The sequence below is a fragment of the Anopheles merus genome, chromosome 2R (genome assembly GCF_017562075.2).
Source record: "Anopheles merus strain MAF chromosome 2R, AmerM5.1, whole genome shotgun sequence".
NCBI lineage: Eukaryota > Metazoa > Arthropoda > Insecta > Diptera > Culicidae > Anopheles > Anopheles merus.
Window position 1 is genome coordinate 52,879,777 of NC_054082.1, and position 24,663 is coordinate 52,904,439.

General features: G+C 43.2%; 1 protein-coding gene across 1 annotated transcript; it reads left to right on the top strand.

The window, feature by feature from the left end:
* LOC121590540 (flocculation protein FLO11-like) lies at positions 1-24,304 on the top strand. Its single transcript, XM_041910314.1, has 7 exons — positions 1-1,254; positions 14,566-15,838; positions 18,109-18,310; positions 20,657-22,433; positions 22,514-22,672; positions 22,758-22,892; positions 22,966-24,304. Exons 1-7 carry the CDS (start codon positions 1,006-1,008, stop codon positions 23,044-23,046), a joined length of 3,876 nt encoding a protein of 1,291 aa, XP_041766248.1. The 5' UTR covers positions 1-1,005; the 3' UTR covers positions 23,047-24,304.
* The last annotated feature ends 359 nt before the right edge of the window (positions 24,305-24,663 follow it).

Sequence of the window (24,663 nt, forward strand, 5' to 3'; positions counted from 1 at the left end):
AAGGTTGTCACCCCCCGCTTCAACAGTGTTGTCCACAACAAAAAAAGGAAGGGTGAAAGAAAATTGAACGGGCAACGCAAAATACCAGCCCAAGCATATTACCTCCAAACTTGTCGTGCGTGTCACTCGTCTGTTCGCTTGTTCAAAGTTAAGCTCCGTGGTAGTGAAATCGTCATTAGTTCGGAAAAGCGTCAAGTTAAGAGTAGAACTGCGGTGGAACTAACATAACGGAGCAAGCCGAAGAGGATAGTCAAACAAAGCAGTTTGCGATCGCAGTGCTGCTCTTGCCAGCAACTAACCACCAAGTACCTCGGATGCAGAGTTCTTCCCTCGTTGCAAGAGAGCGTCCCGTTTCGAATGATATTTCAGCGAATGGATGGCTTGGATCGCACGGGTACGGCTGGCAAAGTAGGCGGTGCGGGGAGTTGCGTTGACATTTAGCACAGTAAACAACGGTGAGAGGTTGTGGAGCGACCCCACGCAAGGGAGTGTAATAAAAACAAGAAGTAAAATATTTACTTCGCTCACCTACCAGTGCGACAACCGATTTGCCCGTGCGAAACGATTAGTGCAATTTTGGAGTATTTCCTCCAGTAAAGCCATCCCGGTCGCCGAGCCATCTAATTCGGGTCAGTTGGCGTGGCAGTGAAATGGTGTACAAATGTGAAAAATATTGCACGCTGTGGTCAGTGTAAGTGCGTTCACCAGTGGGCAGCAGCATATTTGGAGGGGGGAAAAGGGTCTCCAGCTCGCGTCACCTGCGTTTTGCAATCGCAATTGAAGGGCAACGAGCTGCTCAGCTCTGCTGCCCTGTGACCAGCCGTGTGTCCTGCAGTCTTGGCTAGAAGTATCAGCAGCAGCAGCAGTGGTGCAATGAAATGTGATATCGTGCAGCACGAGTGGATGAATCGTGTCGTGCATCATCTTTGCTTTTTCTGCTGTGATAAACGGTGATCGTACGTGTGCGATAAGCGGGCAGAGTGTAGCAGATCGGGCAGTCCCGAGATGGAACTGAGCCCTGGAAGTAGCAGCTCCACCGTACCTCCGCCGGGAGGCGGTGGTGGCGGTGTTGCTGTTGCCGGAGGTGGAATAAGTGTGGCGGTTGGCGGTGGTGGTGGTGTTGGCAGTGGGGCTGTTGGGGGTGGCAGTGTGGTAACGCGGCCCCCTATTACGGCACTGTTTCGCGAAATCCACAAAAACAGCTGGCTGCGGCGATTGAACAACGACAGCAGGCGACCATCGGTGCTGGCCAAGGTATGTAGTCCGCCCGTAACTACGGTAGACTCAAGGAAAGGGACAAGATATCAGTGACCAATGTCCTTCGCCGTTTTGGTCGCGCAATGTAGGGGGGAGGACAGAGTGGGAGCTGGTGGCATTGATTATTAAACGCGTTTGTGTTTCGTTTGTTATCTGTTTGTTATAAAAACGAACTTCAAAAACATGGGATACACTATTTGCAGCATGCTTGGATAGTGTAAGCGGGTTAGTTACAAAATAAACGATACGCGAGCGTCATTGCACGTAGTTGGTTTTAAGGGTGAACATATTTATTTACAGTGACTTTTGGTAACCGTTTACTTCGTAGCCTCTAATTCGGTTTATATCAACAACGTTTAATGAGCAGTTGAAATGAAGTCATAATTACTGTACAGCAATTATCCGCAGTAGGCGATACTCGATATACGCGAATTCGCAGTACGCGATTCTTCTAAATTTGACAGCTCCATGTGTTTTTTGCAAATATTTTAATTTTTTGAAATATGTTATGCTCTTTTTGAATTTCTTCAATGTTCCTAATGCATTTTTCATTAAATTTGTGCAAAAGATACCTATTGTATAACAAAAAACTTTAATGCAAAACTCTGTGGCGATATTTTTCAACCCTCGAACCGGTAGTGTAAACTATTTTTCCATAGGAATCCGCTATACGCCAAAACTCGAGATACGCTATTGCGCTCGGTCCCGTACGATAGCGTATATCGGATAATGACTGTATTAATCTTCGCTCTATTGCAGGGGTCTCCAAACTTTTCAGTTCGCGGGCCGCATTGCTTCACAATCAACTTTGTTGAGGACCATTTTGACGCTACCTTTAGAATGGGTGGAAGTTCAAATCTTGTTTCAATAAGAAAATACTAGCAAAATACATAAAATTTCTGGAGCTTTCTTTTATTGAATCTTGATTTTCGTCTTCCAGAATTAAAAAAATAAATTTTGAATGGTTAGTCAGAAAAGAAAGCTATTTAATTTAACCTTCACCCAGTCATCGCGGGCCGCATTAAAGGCTATTGAGGGCCGCATGTGGCCCGCGGGGCGTAGTTTGGAGACCCCTGCTCTATTGGATTGGGTGGCTCGGTAATCCTGTCGACGCATCGGATTCTATAGGGAACCGATTTGGTATTTCCTCCCATCATCATTTCAGTTAATGTTTAAAATAACTTTAGTTTATGCTAAATCATAAATTAAATATAAACAAACATAAACAAAAATATCAGTTATAGAACGATGAGTCATGAGTGGAACAAGTGTTAAAATGATATCATATGTTGAGACATGACTATTTTGTTTGGAGGCCAAAATCGGAATAATTGTCACGAATTCAGCAACTTCTGTTCGATTAAAGTGAAATTAACTGGAGCCCAATTAAATGAAATTAACCAACCAATAGAAGAGATCTTTTTGTAATGCCATTTTTGTGTACCATTTAAAGGCAGATTTTAAAAATTCCTTAATGACTATTATATTAAAATATCTAAAACTGCCTCAGCGATCTGCAAAGTTCGTACAACCGAACAAATTTGTTTAGGTTTCAAGCAGTGGGATTTTATTTATTCTTCATAATGAAGGGGACAAAAACAGCAGGAACGACTGTTAAAGTATTGAGGATGTATAACATTCTGATCGTATGCAGATTCGGAAAAGAAAAAAAAAAGCAATGCAGATCTGTTATTACTATCCTACAAACCCAAGTTACAAGCTAACACCCTGATATATGCGAAATATATATATATATATATATATATATATATATATATATATATATATATATATATATATATATATATATATATATATATATATATATATATATATATATAATATAATATAATAATAATATAATATATATATATATATATATAAACTGATACTTTCTGTTAAGTTACTTCTGATTCTATTTCCATAACACAATCGATCAGAAATGTTTCACTTAATTGTATTGCCATACAACAAGTCGAATGTAATGCTGTAATGCTTAGCATGATAGACTAGTATAAGGATTAAGAAGATTCATTTTATTCTACATCATGTCCATAACTTTGTATTGTGCGTAAATTATTTCGCACGTCGAAATATGTCCAGAGGTAAAAAATTTCAGGCCTAATTTGTTTTTATTATTATTTTATAGACAATTCACGATTTATTCCTTTCGACCGAATTTCTTTTGCGTTTACGGAGCTCTTATATAAAAAAAATCATTGTTTCCGTGTTGCAGTGGTCCTTATCGCTCATGAAAACTAATGTATGACCTTTCATGTGGCTCTTTTGTTCGTTTATGATTACCATACCAGTATACTATTATTCGTTTGATTTCAAATTACGATCTTTTTGAACATTTCAGCCAGAATAGGTTATAAAAAGTATGAAAATCTTCCATTGTATAATCTTTATCGATGCGCCGAGAGCTTATTTATCAAATGACATCAGCAATTTTGCAAAAAACTACCAAAAAGTTGATTGTATCATCCAGTAAGTAGGCCATCGTGTATAAATACATCGACTATGACAATCTACTCGCATTATTTTACGCTCATAATCTATCAGAAAATGTGTTTTCTATTCAAATTCTATTCAGAATTTAACTATTCTTTCAAATCCAAATCATGCAAAGATATTGGGTTTTGTGCCGGTGTTTGGTTGCCTGCAGATCTCAATTACTTCTCCAGACATTGGTTGGTCTATGACTTTCTGTTGGCCTTCATCGTTTTGGCGTAACGTCCTACGCGGACATGCCTGCCTACATAGTCAGTCTTTGCTACAGCGGGACGGTCGATATGAGATTTGAATCCATGACGGGCATGTTGTTACGTCGTGCGAGTCGACGAGTGTGGGATGGCGCCACATGGTGCTGTTGCCCTTATTTATGCTTATTTGATCCCGTCTGCTACGTGTTAATTAATAGCAAAAACTTACATATACCAAGAATTTCAGTGTCCATCGTTCCCTACGAAAAACTGTCCGTTTTGCCATCTTTTGCTTAAGATTAAGGATGCTTAACACACCAGAATACAATGGATTTGCATTACTCTAATTGTGGTTATTTTTCAGTTGTATGCGTTATAATCACGACAACTCTTTCCCATAGAAAACCTTTCGAAAATACATACAATCTATGTTCTAGAGCGTAAGATCCTTAGTAATCAAATTAGATCCACAAGCGTGTGCATGATTGAATATTGGTTTTGTTCCCATAAATTGACAAATTTGACAGACGTTTGACATACCAAAAAACGTTCTCAAATGTATTCGAAGCCACGGGTTCAATAAGATAAAAAATATGAATTGTTAGGATAGCTACAAAAATAGATTCATTGAATCGAATGACTTATTAAATATTTCTTCGAATAAACCCGATGCATATTCATCGTGCATATTTGAATGCCTGGTTTACGATATAAGATTGATAAGAATGATTCATACTACGCAAGCATACGCTTGAACGGATTTGTTATACTGCAACATAGGTAGCATTTACTACAACGCTTCTGATAACGAAGTTTTGTCACTTTATTTACTTTTCCAAGCACATGCAGAATGAGTCAAATGAGTGGTTACATATTTGGCAATGCTTGGATTAAAACATATATTTGTTATTTCTGATTAGATTAGTTCAAATTTGGAAGACAGAAGTTCCTGAAAAGTTTACCAAAGGGTCAAACGATCATGAGCGGCTATGTTCACTTTCCCCTTCAGAATTACCCTTATCATCTGTCTTTCGCTTGACTGCTGGCTGATGCTGCATCCGGTTCTCATGCCCCATAAAAAGAAGCAAACAAAACTGCAGCGCTTCAAACTATGGACTATGTCTTCTCCTTCCCCAAATGTACAACCAAACTTGATCAAAATCTCGATTCTTAATCGTTGCACGTCAAAGTAGAGACCAAAATCGCGGAGAAAGTATTAATGCACGCGTGATCTACGTACCTCTAGAGATTCCCTTCCCGACTAGCGTCATTGTTGTTCATACATATGTGAGTGAGCGACACAAATCAATGGAAAGGGAGACAAAAAAAAACAGCTCTTGATTCACTCAGGGGGATTTGTCATTCAGCATACCAACACAAAGCGTCGAAAAGGAAGAAAGGGGTGAGGCGGGGAGGTGTGTAGGAAGGAAGGGGGGGGGGGGGGGGTGGTGTCAGCGGAAATACTCATGTCAGTCCTCCTGTGCGGAGTTTTACGCCATTTGTCCCGCCACAGCTACGCATAATTCCGCGCATATCTCGTTTTGTAGGTCGGGGCTTGTTGTTGGTGGCGGCCGATTGTGACCGATTGTTTGCCACCCCATCCGAGGGTTGGTTATTTTTTTTATTTCAGCTATCTTCACCCGACGTCAACCCTTTACCGGATATGTGAGAAAGCAGTGGCATTGTGAGAAGCATTGTTGTTGTTGAAGTACGACCGTTGTTGGGTTATGTGGTTTGGATGTCTTGGCTTGGTGGGAGTGTAGTGTGGTCCCCTCAAGGTGGAATTCGCTCCGCAAGACTTTCGCAGTAGCAGTTTGTAGGCTGTCACCTTGGGCTCATCATCATTATGTTTGTAATTAATGTTTTTCGCTTTAAAAAAACTATTTTGATATGGACGTGAGGTTTGTTATTGCTGAGTTTTAAAAAAACTGCCCAAAACGGGAAAATTATCATCATTCGTTATACAGCGGACCAAAGAGTTTACACGTTCAAGAAAAGGAAGCTATTACATTCCTAGGAAAAAGTACCATTGAGATCCGTGGTTAGTCACTTCGAGCCAAACGGGACCGTATTTTGGGCGCGCAATGGTCAATCGTGAATGTGAGATAAATGCCATGCACATTTGCATTTTCTCAAGCAACAAACCTATTGTGAACGGTGTTCAGATTTCCGACTTTGCGGAGCAAGGATTGTTCTGTCGGCCTCGTGGCTCGTTCACGCAAAGATTCAGCGGTGTGTGGTTGATGTGGATAGATATGTTTTCCTTTTGTTACTGGAAACATACAAAAATCATGGCCTTCAGCTATTTGCCAAGCGCTGTTTTGCATCGGTAACGTGCTGCATGCGGCAAAAGGACACCCAGCGCACTAACGCTTAGGTTGTGGGACGGAATTCAATCCAAGGACGGTCATGTGTATGGGAACTTTTTTTGTTATTTTTTTGTTAACGCACCAGCGGGTCAACTCCAGCGCGCACCAGCAGACAAAGGGGCGCCATATTTTGTACAATAATTTATTGCCTCCTCTGGTATGGCAGGCCCTGCAACGGGTGTGTATATTTAATAAGTTTTCCCGCCCTGCAAGGGCCACTCAGTACGCTGCTGGATCTCAATTGCAGTGCGGCGTCGTTCACCTGTCTAGCAGTGTGATTATGGCGTACAACAGAATGGAATCTATTCCTAAGCCCACATTCAATTGAACTGTGTACGTAAGGTAAAGCGCAATTGTACTGTACCCAACTACCTGCCGTGTGATGTGCGCGAGACACATTGTAGAGTGCCGACGCGTTGTCTGCCTCAATCAAGTGTTGAATCGAATTTTTGGCTAATGTTTTTGATACATTTCATTCGAAACTTTTTTTTTTAAATCACTGTCGACTCCGGCTTATATTGAATGCGTTCGTGAGTAACTAAATATCAGCCATCGAAGTTGAGTGCAAAGCCGTCAAAGTTGAAGCGGGAATGCTGCCGTAGTGTCCTACTAATGCATTATGACTCCGTAGTGTCCTACTAATGCATTATGACAACATGATATGTACAGTCAGTCCAAGAAGTGAATATTTTACAGAAATAGGCATGGGACGGTAAAAGTAATGGTTATGTTTGATAAAGGGACTATTAATACACCCGTATTGCTAAAAATAAGCATATAAATAGTGCAATAGCAACCAAAATACATAAAAAATTTAAAAAATCGTTTGATGGGCGCGCAAAAAGTATTCGTCCGTCTAGCTTTTTGATGATTTACGCTGGACAAACACTACGTAGACGTGAATTAAATTTATTATTATCTATTTGCTAGTGATTTACTTCTAAATCAATGCATTTCTGTTGTTTCAATTGCACTTCAAGCGGTCAGAGAGGCACTAAAGGCGGGTGAGTTAAATGAATGGAGCATGATGGCAAAAATCCTATCTTAACCCTATGCATAACCTATCCTACCCATTTTTATAGGTTACAAAACACCGTTCATTTGATCAGCGGTTGACCATTTTTATGACACTAATTGTGTGACAAACTCCCATGTAAGTAGTCATCCTTGACGGTTAATCTAACGAAAGAAGCGGTTTATTGTCTAACAAATCAAATATTGCTCAGGAATTTTAGTGAATTTTATGATGGCCAATAAGATCAAGAAAAGTGATGGGTCGCATTTGGTTGATAGGTCATACTGCATTTCATTGTAGCTGGTCATGTTATGGCTTGAATGAGTGAGTTGTTACAAAAATGTTTTTGTTTAATAATACCATATGCAGAAAGTGGGCAAATCTGGTAAGGAGCATCGAATAATTAAAAAAAAATCATTTCAAATTAGACTCTACTAACATATTAAAAAAGTCAAGGTCATACGGCCACCGTCTACTGTAGCGAAAACAGTGTGTACTAAGATGCAGGATTAAAATCTCGTGCGACGATAGCACCATGATGTCATGATACTAGGGCTCAGTGAGGAAAGGTGAGCTAAAAAACTGATTCAAATTTATGGGAAAAGAGATTTGGAAACATATTATTGCAGTATTGAAGTGCGTTGAGTCCCAGTTCTGAGAAATTTTACTTAAAAAGTAACACATGTTTCAAAGTCAACTGAAACTATACTGATGAAAACGATTTGGTAGACTCTAAATATGATATCAATTGCCAATTTTTCAATAGAACTAGGCCACGTGATCCGGAAATGCAATATTTCTCCCAGAGATTAATTGAAACAAGTCTTGTAGGATGAGTGGGTCAAAATACGCCCTTTTTGAGGTTGAAATGAGTTATGGCGTTGGTCAAGTAGTCAATAATAGTCATAAATGCAATAAGAAACAAGGTCAAGACTTTTTTGATTCCATAGTCTTTGTCTTTCTTTATCTTACGCATATTACGCCAAAAGTCTGATAGGCTTATACTTTTTGCGCGTCAATCAGACGATCTTTTTTTAGCTTTTTGATTAATTTAGTTGTTGCACTATTTAATGCCTGTTTTTATCAGTACTTGTGTGATAGTTCTTTTATGGAACCTCATCTTTACTTTTACCGCCCCATGCCAATTGCGGTCATAATTCGATTTTTTCTGCAAAATATTCAGCTAAACGAATACTTTTTGGACTTACTGTATGGAATATAATTTTAGGATTTGTTAATCTTCAATGTTTCAAGTTTGGTAGGATATTGGATGTAATATGTGAATATTATTCAATTAAACAAGTGAATATTCCCTAGTCTTCTCAGGCTACATGTACATAATTGAAACTAATAATCTATTGGCCGATTACAGTCCCTTACAACAATTACATGTCCAATGAATGAAATATATCTCTCAAAATCCTATTGTAGCCTAATATTTGGTCCTATTGTAGCATCCTTTGGTTTTACTGTATTTTAGTTCCTAACAGTTTTATTTACAAATAGACAAATGTATGTTTATAGAATATTTTTGATTGAATTTTATATATGAATATAAATATAACGTTTCCAAAATTGCTTTACAAGTAACATTGGAGATAGCATCAACATACGTGTAGTATCTGCTAAAAGAACACTTTAAACATTAAATACAATGCATTTGTGCTAACAATTGTTAGAGTAGCTGATTTTGTTTCATTTGTACGTCTTTGATGAATTTAAATACGTTTAACAAAAAGTGGTCTCGAATGTATTGACCAAACTTTTGCTCCAAAACATTCACCTACCCCAATCATTTGATGTTGAAGTGGAATGATGTTCTATTATCCGTCAGTTCACATTGTACACTACTTAATAATAGAGTTCGTACATGTCTTGCTATGCCTGTCTTGCCAAAATACTCAAAAGCAGCTTGGTTAAAGTTTAGCGTGGCTCGCATTGCGTGTATTATATTTTCCCCCATTTCATTCACGAACTCAACCGATTGAGCGATTTTCTGATGAGTTCGACATGAGGCCTCGTGTGCCGTGTCGGGCACGGTCGGCAAAACGGCAAGAAGGCAAACGAAACTGGACTAATATACGTTTGTTGGCGAAGGCAATGAGACTGTTTTAAAAGTTGTTCCCACACACATAAACCCGGCTTGCGTGTGGCAGTCCGTAGCCCGACCAAATCTTAGACCACGTTTTAGCCCCTCTCCTGGCCTGCCTCCTGCATAAACCCGGGGTGGTAGGGAAGGGATGAGGTGATGATTTTTGAGTGGCTTTTTTTCTTGGAGGTTGTCCACGGAGGTTGGCTTGCGATTGTATAAAGTTTTATTTAATTTGTTCCGCGACAGCAGAGGGGGCAGCCTCTCATGTCTTGTTGATTTGTTGTCAAGGTTAAGCGCGGAAGCGGATTAATAAAACCTACAGCAGTTGGTGGGATGAAGTAAAATATCGCATGGAAAGAAGAAGAAGCAGAGGAAGTGAAAACTAACACGAATCATTCAAAATATAACGAGAGGACCGGAGGATGATAAGAATCGTGGCAAGGTAGAACATGCCTGACTAGAGGTGATGGTGATGGATTTTGGATAAAATTTGTGTGCCCCGTTCGGCAGCATTTGCGAGAAGAATGGCTCTATGGTTTAATCAGACAGTCGCACTTATTTAGGCCACTTTAGATCACACTTCTCGCGTGTGTATGTGTTTCTGTGCGTGCTGAAACAAATAAGCGGGAAACGGCCATTGGTTCTAGTTTGCTGCTATAGGTGGTTGGAATAGCATTATTGCTGTTTTTTTTGTTTGGGGGTCTGTTAGAAAATTAGATCTATTAAAAGGTGAAAAATGATAATCTTATCCATTTGAAATTAACTGATGCATTGTTATTGTTTAGGAAATAACTTGAATTTTGAGAAAAGTAACATATTTGTATCGTACTACTATGGTTTGGGCTGGTCTGGTGGTACAGTCGTCAACTCGTACGACGTAACAACATGTCCGTCATGGGTTCAAGCCCCGATAGACCGTACCCCCATACGTAGGACTGACTATCCTGCTATGGTAACAATAAGTCTCTAAAAGCCAAACTCACTTCACTAGTAGGTACAACCAGGCCTTCACCGACAACAGTTGTTGTGCCAAAGAAGAAAAGAAGAATAAGATTATGGTTTAGGGAAGCAGACATATACAACATTCTAGGCGATTAGAGAGAATAACTGATGCGCGAATACAAAAATGCGAATATGAAAAAACGTCATAAAAATGCTACTGCTTTTAATATTAATTTGATATAATAGAATTATTTATTTTATCGATGTGTTAGCAAGTATAATAAAAGAAAATAAAATACAAAAATTAATGTAGCCGATGATATTCAAAACTTCATCGTTGCTGTGATTCTTCTATAAGGGTTAAAAGTATCCCCACTTGGCCACTACAAAAAACTAATGGAATTCCTTTTAGTTTAGCGAATCATATTTTGTAATGTTTTTGTAATTAAATGATGGGTTAAATAATTAAAATAGCCCCAGGATAGTCGCTGAACCCGTCATTGTGTAATGTCTTCAATTTCAATTTATTTTCATTGCACTTCAACATTTTCCCCGATTTACGCGATACTTGTACTATCCTAATGCAACTGTGAACGACACATGTTTGTAGTAACCGCAAGGCATAACCAACGCTACTGCTAGCGACCCTCTTGATGACAAACTCTTATAATGGATTGTCCAACTGAAAACTGTATCGAAACTTTGTGCATTGTTATGCTTGATGTACCGCGTACTGAAGTTGCCCGGCAGAAATTAACGCACAACTTACTCCCCTCTCCCCCTTGTGTGGTTAGTTACTCCTCCGCAGTGAACCAAAAATCGCAGCATTAAAACATACTAAAGACGGCTTTGTCTTTGCCCCCAAGCTTAAGCTCCTTGAAGGCTGTGCTGATGGCGGTGGTGGTGGGTTCGTTCTCTTCATTCGTCATTATTCAACAAAAGAGCGGATGTGGCATTGGACACGGTTTCTTCACCAGCCGCTTATGCGTAAGGGCTGCGCGAAACAAATGAAACAAATTACCATCGTGCGCAACTAAACCACTCAGGCAGCCGAAGAAACAAAGTGCGCAACCCAAAATAAAAACACACAAAACCGAAGTGTGGTGGCGTGAAGAAAGTGTTTAAAATATCAAAAATGTTGATCTCTTTGCGCATGGTGTAACGGCGGACGCAGCAGAGAGGAGGGAATCGAACCCCCCCCCCCCTCCTGTCGGGTTGCGAATGCAACTGCATGCGATGCCGTGTTTGGTAATTGAAAGGTGTGAAGTGGTGTGTGTATGTGTGTTTGTTTGTTTGTCCACAGTTTGCGGCCACAGTTTCCATTTCTTCTGCTCTCAAGACACCGCCATAAGTAATCGTAATTGTTCCCCCGTGTGTGCCGGAGAAATCATCGATCCATCGACTGTTTTGGTGAAATGGATCGTCCCAAAATAATTCTTTAATTAGGTTTTGGTGTGAAACATTCAATGTTGCATCGTACGAAAATGCAAATGCGGCTGGGTATTGTACCGCTGGCTATCATAGCTACAAACATATTGCTCCTAAAACTGGGACAGAGATCGCGATCAGCAGACGGTGAAAAGAATCGATCGTATGTCGACCTGTGCGGGCAACTACATAGCACAGGTGGAATGGAATGTTGGGTACGAGGCGTGACCTGCACAATACCCCTAGTGGGGGTATAGGTTCGGCCGTACAGCTGGTTCGGATAGAGAGAGGAGCATAAAGTCCATTAACCGTCAGCGTTTCCAGATGGCGAAGAAAGCTTACCAGCTGTTCGCACCTTAAGATTCTTAGAGTCGGTAAAGAGATGACCGCAGAGGACACGATAGTCACAGGGCGTTTGGGCTTGGGATCCCGATTAAATATAGCGGGACGTGTGCGGACACGTCGTAATCGATCTTCCTAAACGAATCGCAATTAGAGCGTGGGGCAATAAAGTTAGATCGGACTGCTTTTGGACGTGGCCTGCTTTGTAGTTGCTGAGATGCAGTCAAAATGAAAAAAAAACAGATGCAAATAAACACAGTATTTTGCATTTTGGCGTTTTCATTTTTTGCTTGAACGCTTTTTCTTAACGTTGAAAATAGCCTAGAGATCAGAATACGATCACCCTGATTCTGATTAATGCTGTTGATTAAAGCCGCTAGATTCTTGTTAAATTATTTATATTTTATGGATTCTTAAATTAGAAATAAACGTTGAAGTTTTAACAACGTTTATTTCTAATTTCATTTATTTTTAGCATTTTTTTTGTACATAACGTCTTGATTTAAAATATGCAGAAGAACTGTTTTGTCTGTTGAGTGGATCACCCTTTGTATAAATAGTTCTTCTGCTTCTATTTGGTGTAAACGTGCTACGCGAACAAGCCGGCCTATACAGGCTTTGGAGACTTGATTCAATACTACGCAGCCGGATAGTCAGTCCTTGCCACGGGGGGACGGTCCAGTCGGATCTTAACATGAAGTTTCAAAATTAGCCTTTGAGTTTTGCATAATGGTGCTCTTTTGATGCGATTAGTCCTTGAATAGAATTGTGCAAAAGTGTTTTGAAAATGTCTTTTTATTATTTATTATTTATTTATTTAATCTTCAACGGGCCGTATGGCCTAATTAAGATGTAACAGTTCAATTGAGAAAAAAAATACATAGCAAAAATTAGATTTACATCGCAATTCACTGGGGCCACGGCAAAAGCCGGAGACGTTCCTTGAAGCACTGAGTTGAGATGTCGAAGTCGAAGCAATCCGAGACAGTGTTGAAGACAGCCGACATGCGGAACATAGGGTCAGACCGACCAGCACTGGAACGGGGTTGAGCGAGCCGTAGAGTTTCTCTACACCTAAGTGTTCGGGATGGTGCATAGATATCGACTCGATGCAACAAAGGCGATGAGTCGATAGAGCCATTTAGCAATCCAGCGATGAAAGAGCATTGTGCATTGCGTCTTCTAACCGAAAGAGGTTCAAGGCCTAGAAGACGGCACCGCGCAGCATACGGAGGAATATTATTGCGATCCTGCCAGGGAAGTAGGCGTAGGGCATATCTCGTGAGCTTACGTTGAATCGCCTCGAGTCGAGCAATTGAAGAAGCGGTAGTTGGGCTCCAGACTACGCACGAATATTCCAGAACCGAACGAACGATGCAGTTGTACACAGCTTTGATGCACATGGGGTTGCGGAATTCATTAGTTGTCCGGATAACCACGCCAAGTAATTGATTTCCTCTGGCTACAACGTCATCGATATGCTGTTTAAAGTTCAAACTAGAGTCAAGCAGAACGCCCAGGTCTTTGGCATGATTCTGTCGATTAACTGCAGTGCCGTCCATGAAGTAGGTCCCAGTCACTGGGCTCCTGCATCAACTAAAAGACACACAGTAGCATTTCTCGATGCAGATAGTCAGTCCATTACGCTTGCACCACGAACAGAAAATTTCGATGCAGTCTTGCAGGAATGTACAATCACCTGTGTTGTGAATAGGCGCAAAAATTTTTGCGTCGTCGGCAAACAGACTGATACTGTCGGGAGGTAAAGCCAGGGTAACATCGTTGATAAACAATATGAAGAGAAGCGGGCCAATATTGCTTCCTTGTGGCACACCCGAGCTGCTGACTATTTCTTTGGACATGTGCTTATCAATTTTCACGATGTATGTGCGATTAATTAGGTAAGACTTAAGCCACTGTACGAGCGAGCTGGGAACTCCTAGCTTATCGAGTTTAGCGAGAAGAATTGCGTGCGGAAGAGAGTCGAATGCTGCTTTCAGATCTGTATAAATTGCATCGACTTGAGCTCCGGCATCAATTTGACTAGTGCAATAGGTTACAAATTCAACCAGGTTCGTGGTAGTCGACTTTTTTGGCACGAATCCATGTTGATACGGGCTTAGGTAGCTGCGGCATGCATGTAGCAGATGTTTGTATATCACTAGTTCGAACACCTTGGCAATGGCACACAAAGATGTAATACCCCGGTAGTTGATGGCATCTGTCCTGTCGCCCTTTTTGTAAATAGGAACCATCCAAGATTTCCTCCATGTTTTGGGAAAGTAGCCATTGGCTAGCGATACACAGTTTACACAGTTTTCTTAATACTTACACATTTCACTTTAATCATAATATTCTTAAAGTACATTTATTAAATTCTTCCCTTTCTTCTCTTTCTCCCTTTCTCGATGACAGAAACCAGATAGGTACTGGGTGGTGTTTTGCGTGCATGATGACTGTGAGGCATTCCTGGAGGGTTACAGCGACCCACGCCAAGCACCGTCGCACGGACCGGAGTGGGCACTATCGCTGCAAACCGTCCAGCACGTCTCGCACGCCCTAGTCTCCGTGGAGCAGGAGTTTGAATTTGTGATAACGCTTGGCAGCGAGGTGGCCCGCTTCAATGCCAACACCTGGGAATGCATGCAGGAATGGGTAGAATGTCTGCGCTCGAAGCTGCGCGAGATGAAGCTATTGTCGCCGAAGGAAAATCTTTACTCCCGGCTGCCCGAGGTGCGCCCTCCGTTGGCCCCGACGCGTGATCCGACCTCTCCATTGCCGGCCACCCCTCCCGTGCCGGCAGCAATCGTACCAGGCATCGAGCGTGTTCAGCCACCTTCCCTGGTACAGCAGCAACACCACGGACATCATGCGAGCGTCGGGGCGAGCGCAAGCGTACAATCTTCATCGCTGTCCACTGCCGGAGCATCTGGCTCTGCCGGTGCAAGCAGTTCGATGGTCTCGAACACTGGCACCACAAGTTCCATTTCGTCATCAGTATCGTCTTCTTCATCCTCGTCATCATCCTCGTCCTCCTCATCCTCCTCCTCATCATCGTCATCCGGGACCAGCTACTCGTCCACGCTCACATCCATATCAAACTGCCCGGTGACCGGTGAGCGGGGAAGTGCAGCTGGGCCACCGGCCATGTCCAACACGTCTACCCAGAATCTCATGAACCTGCTGTCGAATCCGCTGCAAGCAGTGAGCAGTATTAACGCGCAGGCCAGTAAGATTCAGCCGGCCAGTGTAACCGATAGTGTGTCGCTCGGATCAACGTCCTCGCTGGTGTCGGAAGAAGAACCACAACGGCTAGAGGAGTCCCAAAACTGTACCGCATCCGCATCACCTTCCCGAGACTGTACACCGGGCTCGAGCTTGCCGAAACCGCAAAAAATAATCAACAGAGACAACACTACCACCGGCCATCATAATCATCATCCGCTGATGACACTCGCAGCTGGTACAACGACCACAACCTCCTCGCTAGCGACCACGTTCGTCACCAACGTGCTGGCGGACCCGTCCGGAACGGCCGGCCCATCGTTGAAGCGCGCCATTAACGATAAGAAACTGCTGCTGGATGTACGGCAGTCTCCGGAACGATCCACCACTGCGAGCTGTGATGTTGACGAGGCATTCGACGCGACAGGCAATGGCATAAGCAATGGCGACCACACCAACGATGGTAAGAATTTGCGTCCATCCCTGGACTCCATTGTCAACTAATTGCCTTCAATTAACGGTGCGTGGCGTCCGGTCACATATCGCTTAAAGAGGTCGCCGAAGCTCCCCTCGTAGGTAGGGTTGGGACCGAAGGCGACCACAAACATGCCCAATGGTCACGGGGTATTGTACAAAAATGCCAAACACTCTCCCTGGGCGTGCTGTTGTGTGCGTTGGTCATTTGACAGTGAAGGACCGACCTACGATTACCGTTTGGGTTGCCCATCATGGACGATGAATCAGACGGTCCGCGTAACGACGACGTCACACAATTTGTTGACACATGCACCTTCGGTCAACACATCGCCCATTCGAGGCCATTGCTACCGCGCTGCTGTCGATGGTTCCGATTTCTACGAACGATCATATCAATTGCGGAAAAGTGGGGGAGTTCTCGTATGACATTAGGTGTTCAAATTTCCCCATTCGATGCGTTGCACGATGCGCTTTATTCATCGATACATTCTATAAAGCGGCGACGGTAGACCATGCTATGATTGAAGCAGAACCGGTTGATGATGCGATTTTTATGGATAAATGTGCGTAGCATGCAAACAATTTGCTTCGAGGGAACTGCCCCAATACCTATTGATTGATGAGTAACGTAATGATTATGTTGATTTACATTGATTAAATTCATCGATTTGCTTGCGTTGCTTTTTACGGTGTGCAGTACTGTATCGGATGCAATAATTCCGTCGGGCCTTTGTTATGATTTGTACAATTGTCGAACATTTGTAGATGATAGCATTCTTTTGGTATTTTAATTTAAAGGGAATTTTTGATGCAATCATTTGCTAAAATTACGGGGAAACTCGGCATTTTGATAAGACCAATTATATACCATTTTAAAAGCCATCGTTAGCACTGACCGTACCATTGTCTGTTCCGCGCGTGTTTTACCGGATGTCACCATAATCGGAGATCATTAGGCAATGGTTACAGTGCCGCTTTACTTTTGATTGAACAATTTCGGCGGAAAACAATGCACGAATCACAAAGAGTGATTGTTGACGACATGCCCGTTGTCGTACATTATGTACCTATGTTCCATTATTAAGCTGAGAGCTGGGAGTTCTAGAATGACCAATGTGAGACCCTGGCCGTTCTATGAGTTGCTGCAATGGAGGACTACTGCGACGCTCGATTCTTTCCATTTGTTCTGAAATATGCATACCAAAGTGTGTGGTGAAACGTTCGTTTTTGGACGCTTTTGCTTGACGCTCACGCTCGAACCAATACCGCTGCGTCACGTCCCAGTGGTCAGTGGAGAGGATTCAACTTTCTGCACCGGAAATGGCAATGCCCCCGTCATCAGCAGCGTTTGGTTCCGATCAGACGATACCGGTGGGAGGGGAGCGGATAGCGAGAAGCGACGAGTGGTGGCACATATTTGCATAAATGTTTCACATCTTTGGCTGGACTGCAGAAAGACTTGAAAGCGCAGAAAGAAATTTAAGTTGAAGCTGAAAAAAAGTTCCGCAGTGCTGTTGGAGCTGAGCATTTCGTTAGGAGAAGTTTTATTGTTTTTAGGAATGTTTTATAATTGTTCTTTGTTTGAAATGGAGTGTGGAGTTTATATAGAATTCCTTTCTTTTAGTAGAACTCGAATGGAATGATGATTTTTGTATTCATTGTATCGATACAAAAGTTCCTAAGAGACGGAGTATGATCAAAAGCTCAACTCATTCTCTAAAACATACCTCGGCGTTGATTCCCCGTTCATTGCATGAATACCGCTTTTAGATCGACAAAGGGCAATATTATTGAACACGGGTTGTGTGGCGCATGGTGTCTTTTTGGTGTTAGCGTCTCTACATCAACCCGAGCTCAATGGAGATGACCGGAAAGTGGATAGAAAACACACCCCGACCTTTAGACATGTGAGTTGTAGTTTGGTCGCTTTGGCCTTCTCTTGCCGCCGAAAATGAACCCATTTCTAGCGCTTCATTTCCCTTCCGGAACGGAAGTGTTCGTCGGACAGGGCAGGGGGATCAGCAGGTGTTTGCGTTTTGGCGAAAATGTCGAAACGTTCGAAGCAATGGGGAGAGAAAGATGAGAAGAGCTAAAAGTTAATTAAATATAGCATTTCTCATTTCCTTTCCAATTTTTGACCTTCTCCTAAGCGCGGTGGTCGTCAAGATTCTACATCGTCCGCTCGGTTGTTCGTTTAATATTGCGTTCATACTAGCCAGAGTTTTTAATTATGGCCACTGTGCTTCTTCATTGCAGCGCTCACCAACGGTGAACCGTGGTCGCCCAAGCAGACGTTGCAGAATGGATCCTCCAGCAGTCATTGTCGCAGCAGCAATGGTACTGTAACGACAAATAGTACCGAATCGACGGCAACTTCAGCAACGACATCACCACCATCATCTATGCTAACGAAGTCGACCGCCATCTGTATCGTGCCACCGGCGTCCAGTGGAGCAAGGTAGGTTTTGGAATCCGACCGTTGGTATGCATGTAGTTATGGGCGAAGCTGCATTTTGTGGCTGTGAGTGCAATTGAAATGAATGTAGTTTTCTATTACCATGTGTTGCTCTAATGGTTGTAATAAAATGTTCAGTGCTTCGAAATCATAACTTATAAAATCATAGCATTGATTTGCTGATATGATTAACTGGATTAACCTGATAAGTTAAAGCTTGTGAATTACGCTGAATGAGTAACTCTCTACACCTCTTCTTTTATACCAAAATTTTTATGCATGGAAACTGGCCCCCTGGTGCATAAATTTAGAAAAAAAGAAAACGATTAGATGAAATTCTTCTTCATTACATTTAGATTGCTAACTCTGTAACGATGCTTAGTTATACATAAGGGATATAAACTATCAGTCTTCAAGTTAATGTAGGTGATGAACTTACATGGCGGCGGTTCCGTAGCTGAAATGGAGAAGGTGTGTCCAGTGTTTGCCACCTTTCGCTTCCCTTGCCAACTCTTTGACGAGTAAATGCAAATTTGCAAAACTCCCTGCTTCTCCGTTTATATTTATCCCGCAAAGTTGAGCGTTTGCTAAAAAGAGATGAAGACAAAGCTGGTCAGTATGACCTAACAGTCCAGCCGAGTGATTCAGAGCGCACCTATGGCGTGGGTATAGAACTAGTTGAAAGAAATGCCGGTTTGTTGTCGGCTGGTTAGAGGTGTTACTGGTGGCATTTCTTTTCAAGCTATAGTCCATCCCAAGTCATGCAAATAATTGTAGCCATAGAACAATAATAGAAAATTGTAGTTAAATTCCTTCCAGTTAAATACATATTAGCTGTTGATTCTTAAAGGGTTTGAATGCTAGTTTTATTTATTAAATGTAAATGAAATATAAAACAAAATATATCTCCACACATCATCACTACCGACTCAGCGATTGATGGCTGGTACGTTCATTGGAATGTTCGAAGAAGCGAAGGAAGAAGGCGTGTGTTAGATGTTCTGGCCGTCCGTTCCATTCGCTCTGGTTGTTGCTGCTTTGTTCTTGGTGCGTGGGCGTTAATAGTGTCGTGGCCGTTAATTCACCTTCAAGGTCAATTTGCTGCTTTCACGCGAATTACTAAGACACAGGTATCAATCTGACCACTCGATCGTCGGTGTGTGTTTGCGATTCTTGCTACCCTAATGTGCATGTTTGGTTCGTCCGTGCATCCGAGTATTACACATTCGAGCGACGATTCTTGCTGCCGGGGTGCTGAGATGAAGACGACGTTGGTGGGAACGAGCGACGATACTGCTGCATCAATCTTTGTGATACATCGATCAGATGCATTCCACCGGCAGTTTGCGTTTGTATTTCAAGTGCCTTTTCACGCACACGAAAGTTTGCATAGAGTTTGGCAAACTTACGCTCCAAGTAGCGCTCGATTTCCGTACGGTCGATGACAACGCTGGGTGCGGCACGTTCCATCTGCTCGTTGATCGTTTGACATTCTACGGTGCGCACTGGAGGGGAATCTTGTTTTTGGGCGGCTTTTGCACGGATACCCTCCAATACAACCGTGAGCCATTTGCGATCGTCGGCATGCAGGTTTTCCGATGGCACCGGTACTAGCAGCGCTGGGTTTTCGATGATCTCCGGCACACGGAGCACCAGGGCAGATCGAAGTGCATCCCGCAACTGAGCAAGATAAAGCACATCATCCGTAGGTTTGTCGCGGACGTCGCGGGTGTCTGATTTCGGTATTTCGGTTGTGTTCGCTTGAAGTTGGCAGATATCTTCATCGGTACGTTCGTTGAGCGTTTGGAACTGCTTCAATAGCTCGTGCAATGATTCCAATGGACCATCGCCAACAATCTCGGGATCGTTTTGCAGCAACACTTCGAGCGGCTCATTGAGCAGATGAGGGAAAATGAAGGGATGGGTTAGGTTGTCTTCTAGCAGTTGCTGCAGGAGCAAATGCACGCACCGATTTCGTAAGGATTTCTGGTCTGGAGTGGTTTGGTTAAATCGCTCGATCCACTGGGCAGTTTTCTTCACGTCAATGGGCTCTTCCAAACTGGGGATAAGATTTCGCAATAGCTGCAGGCACTGTGCATACTCTTGATCCAAAGAATGCTCGCACTGCTCTCGTTCTTCTCGTGAGTTCATAGTTAATTGATGATATATAACAAAAATAAAAGCGGAGAGTACAAAATAAAGTATTGAAAAACAAACTAAAGCGCGGCTTTTCCAGGTGTCAAATACGGCAGAAAAGAAATAGTTTCTCGAAACTAGATGCCAACTAGATGTATTTTCACTTGCATGTAATGAGGCAATCTCTGATCGAATTTCCTTTTTCCTTTACAGGGTGGAATCGAAACGAACTCGACGAAAAGTATCACCATTGGCAAATGCAATCCCGCTCTCCCCGAAATCCACGAAAGAAGAACAGGTAGCAAACATCACTATCATACAGGTGTCCAACAGTGGCATGGTCACGACCCCATCGCCAACCATCACAACGGCATCCTCCCCGAAACACGGTGCGTCCCGGTTTAATTTCCCAAAAGCTAAACCGTCGACGATGGCCACTGCAACAGTTCCGACGAATACGACCACCGTCTCCACCATCATAACGGATGATTTAGGTGACGGTCGTAACTATATGAGCAACGTGCAAATAATTCCGTCCAGCGGCGAGTACCCGCGGAATGCCGATCAACCAATGCAACCGTCTATCATTGCATCGATAAACGAGCAGCAGATCACAACGGTCACCGTACCGAACGTGCAGTCCGCATTGTCGATCGCTTCAACAGTGACGTCAACGCCGCGCATACAACCAACCGCACCGGCAACTGTACAGGTCGCCGTTGCAACCTCGTCCACGCCTATCAAGGGTCCGGAAAGTAATTTCGGCACCGTGACACAGATTGCCGTAAATTCGTCGTCCACTGCGGGCGCGGTGGCGAGTAGCAGCCAACCAATCCACTTCCAGCCGTCCCACCCATCATCAAGCCAACATTACGAGCAAGTTTTTCTGACCAGCTCCGTGCAGGTAACATCTGGAAACGGCCAAACAGAGTCAAACATAGAAGAGCCAGTGATAGTATCCCCTGCCCCAATTGTATCGAAATCAAGCGCTAACAAGAGCAGTAAAGTGCTCCTGCTCAGCAGACAGCCACGCTCGTCTAGTCATTCGGATATTCCGCTTCCGGCGAGGCTGGGTAGCAAGGGTGGCAGCAGAAAAACAGAGCCACCTGGCAGTAATGATAAGGAAAATCGTGTTCAACACGACAGCATCATTGGGAGCCAAGGTGTCGGCAGTGGTACGGCTTCAACATCCAAACCGCCGGGATCAGCTGCATCAACTGCTCCCGCCGTTCCCACACATCTCACCGGTGGTAGTCCTTCAAAGCGGCCGGCTGTCGATAGGAATATCTACACACCGCACCCTCAACGCACAGCACCGCTACTTCAACGAGGGCTTACGGAGCTGGTTCTAAGTACGCGGACGGTCGCGTCACCAGTACCTCATGCGATCGACCAGTCCGCGCTGGTAGCGCGTGGTCGCAGAGCTCCGGTAGAGAGTAAGGTCCGTGTCGATCAGCTGGCTCCGGAACAGCGACGCCGTAGCTCATCGACATCCGACGCACGGCAGGATGTTTCATCGGGACCACGTGTAAACGGCTCCGCAGGGGCAGCTCCGGGTGCCGCTGGACCTGGCATGGGTCCCGGAAGGTTACAGTCGCCGCCGCAACCATTTCGACCGCATCATCAGCTAATAAACGTGCCCGAGGGTAGTCAGTTGATCGGAGCCAACGGGCTAGTAACCCATGGAACACCGGCATCCGCTGCAGGAAACCGGAAGCTGACACTGCGGGAGCAGCAAGTGTTCCAGTTGCGCCGCGAAATGATGCATCCAGGCGGCGTACGCTTGCAGTTACGGCGCAAGGACTGCATCAATTCCATCGGGCTCGTTGATGCGTTCGGTGCCGTATGGGTGGCGGGATGGAAACAAAAGGAACATCCGGTACTGTACAATGCGCTTCACATTGGCGATCAGATGATCAGCGTGGCCGGTGTTGCGATCGCGTCCGCAGCAGAAGCACACAAAGCTATCCGGGCGGCACCGGGTTTGTTTGTAAGTGGTGCACGAAAGGCGCACTACGCGCACTAAGGCATCAAATTGCGGGAGCTGATTTCTCGTTTGCTTGTTTGCAGGTTGAGCTTATCATTCGCCGTGTTCCATTCGGCCGTGTGTACGCCATACGACGGGAGATCGATGGACAGTGTTTGGGTCTGATACGGGACGGTAACACAGCCACCATCGTGGACGTTGTTCCGAACAGTTTGGCCGCTCGGCATGGATTGCCCCCGAAGGTGAGTGACGTGGCAGAAAGCATTCTGGGATGTATTATAATTACCACTAAACGTGCACGTGCATGGACAATCTCGTTTCTTACAGGCAAAATCGTGTGACGGATTGTCGCTAACATTTTGGGTGTTGACCGAAATCAACGGCCGGCCGTTGAATTTGTTCTTTAAAGAGAACGAAATACGTGATCGTTTGAACGCGGTTGGACGGGATATATCAATACTGGTATGTTGTTATTGGAGTGTTCAAGTGCAACTTGTGCGGTATTGTTTTTTTAACAACATTTTCATCTGTACAGGTACAACCAGCGGATTTGGTAACCAAGCTGAAAAAGCAGCTCAAATCTCTACGTGGCCACAAGGATTTTATTGTGCAATAGGCAACTCTTATCGACCAACAACGTGTCTTTGTAGTTTGAGAAACGCTACAGAAGTGAAGCAGGGAAATACCATCACCCATCTCTGTTTTTATTTAGAAAATATACGCCAAGTTAGTCGGACCTTTTAAACTGGGGAAGTGTAGGCAACATGTGCGACAGTGTATACAAAGCGCAATTGTCGAATAGAAATAGAATTACGAGGCAGAAACACACTATAACGAGACAGTTTGCAATACTAACCAGTGACATAAAGTAATGTGGTCCTGATGGGACGAATACTAAATCCAATTCCAATACTATTACACCACATACCTAGTACACTACTCTATACAACGTATACCAACAACATTACTACTTACTATCATCGCGATCGAAATTAGTGCAGCAAATTATTGTAGTAGTTTTGTTTTTGTAGGAAAACACTTGGCCCAAACAAACAAGCGAGTGTGCAAAATATGTAAGCGAGTCATATTGAAATAACAAAACCGATATGTGATGTATCTTCGCAATGGCAGCGTAATGCGCGCGTGTGCGAATGCGTGGTGTGCGTTTTAAAAAAAGGGCAAACGGGAAATGAGCACAACAATTTCCTACGCAGTAAACGATTAGTGCAAATTTTGTGAGCTAGAACTTAAACGACATTTACGATAATGCGCCTATAGTAGATACTGGACAATGTAGAAATTTGGAGTAAACAAAAATTACCTTCCATCTGGTTCCGTATTCAAATGAGCCGCTACTCTACGCAAAAGCATAGTTATATGAGGAGTAATCGTTTTAAACTGTTTAAACTGAACTGCGTGCAGGTGGCGTGCAATGTAGAGCAATTTGTAATTTGTTTTGGTTTAATGATTCGGCAATTTGTTGAATAATTAGTAAAAAATGTTCTAGGTTTTATACATTTTATTGTTCCTTATCAAATCAGTACGATTGATGCTCTTTTGAAGGATACCACTGAGGAAGGTAATGCAAAAATAGCACAAAACAAAACGTAACAAAAAGTAAACAAAAAGGCTGTAATACTAGCACAAAGCTCTGTGTGAACCTACTGATTACGTATATCTACTATGTATGTGTGTGTGTAAGTGTGTGCGTGTGTGTGCGTGTGTGTGAGTGTATGTATGTTTGTGTGCAGCTCCATATTAACATGTAACGCGGAACTGAGCGACGGTAAGCAACGAGGCGAGTTGTGTATATTTGGCAGTCTCGAAACTCTTCAAGCACACATACCACACTTTTCTTAAAAGGCTGATTGTAACAAACAAAGGATTTAAATTGTATGCTTGTACGGGTTTTGCGGGTGGTAGTTTTGATACGAATTATTAGACAAGCAGCAGACGAAATCAAGAAAGAGGCGGAAACACTTATACAGGCCCTTCTTTCAGTGAACAAAAACTAAACAGAGCAGAAAGTAAGGTAAAGGCGTTTTTTTCCATTCTTATACGAATCCATTCGCTCAGTAGACACGCATTCTTTAGACATTTTTAGGACAAAACAAAGTGATTCTCTTGACGTAAGATTTTAGTTCTGAGTGCTCATAGTCGTCTCGTAGTGTGGTAAAAATTAGTGGGTTTCTCAAAGCGGCGCAGTAACACCTCATGGCAAATAAATGACCCA

Excerpts from the sequence above, each read along its gene's own strand:
- LOC121590540 (XM_041910314.1), top strand. The coding sequence starts at position 1,006 with ATGGAACTGAGCCCTGGAAGTAGCAGCTCCACCGTACCTCCGCCGGGA. Across the intron at positions 1,255-14,565 it reads GACCATCGGTGCTGGCCAAG|AAACCAGATAGGTACTGGGT; the intron begins GTATGTAGTCCG and ends TCTCGATGACAG. Across the intron at positions 22,893-22,965 it reads GACGGGATATATCAATACTG|GTACAACCAGCGGATTTGGT; the intron begins GTATGTTGTTAT and ends TCATCTGTACAG.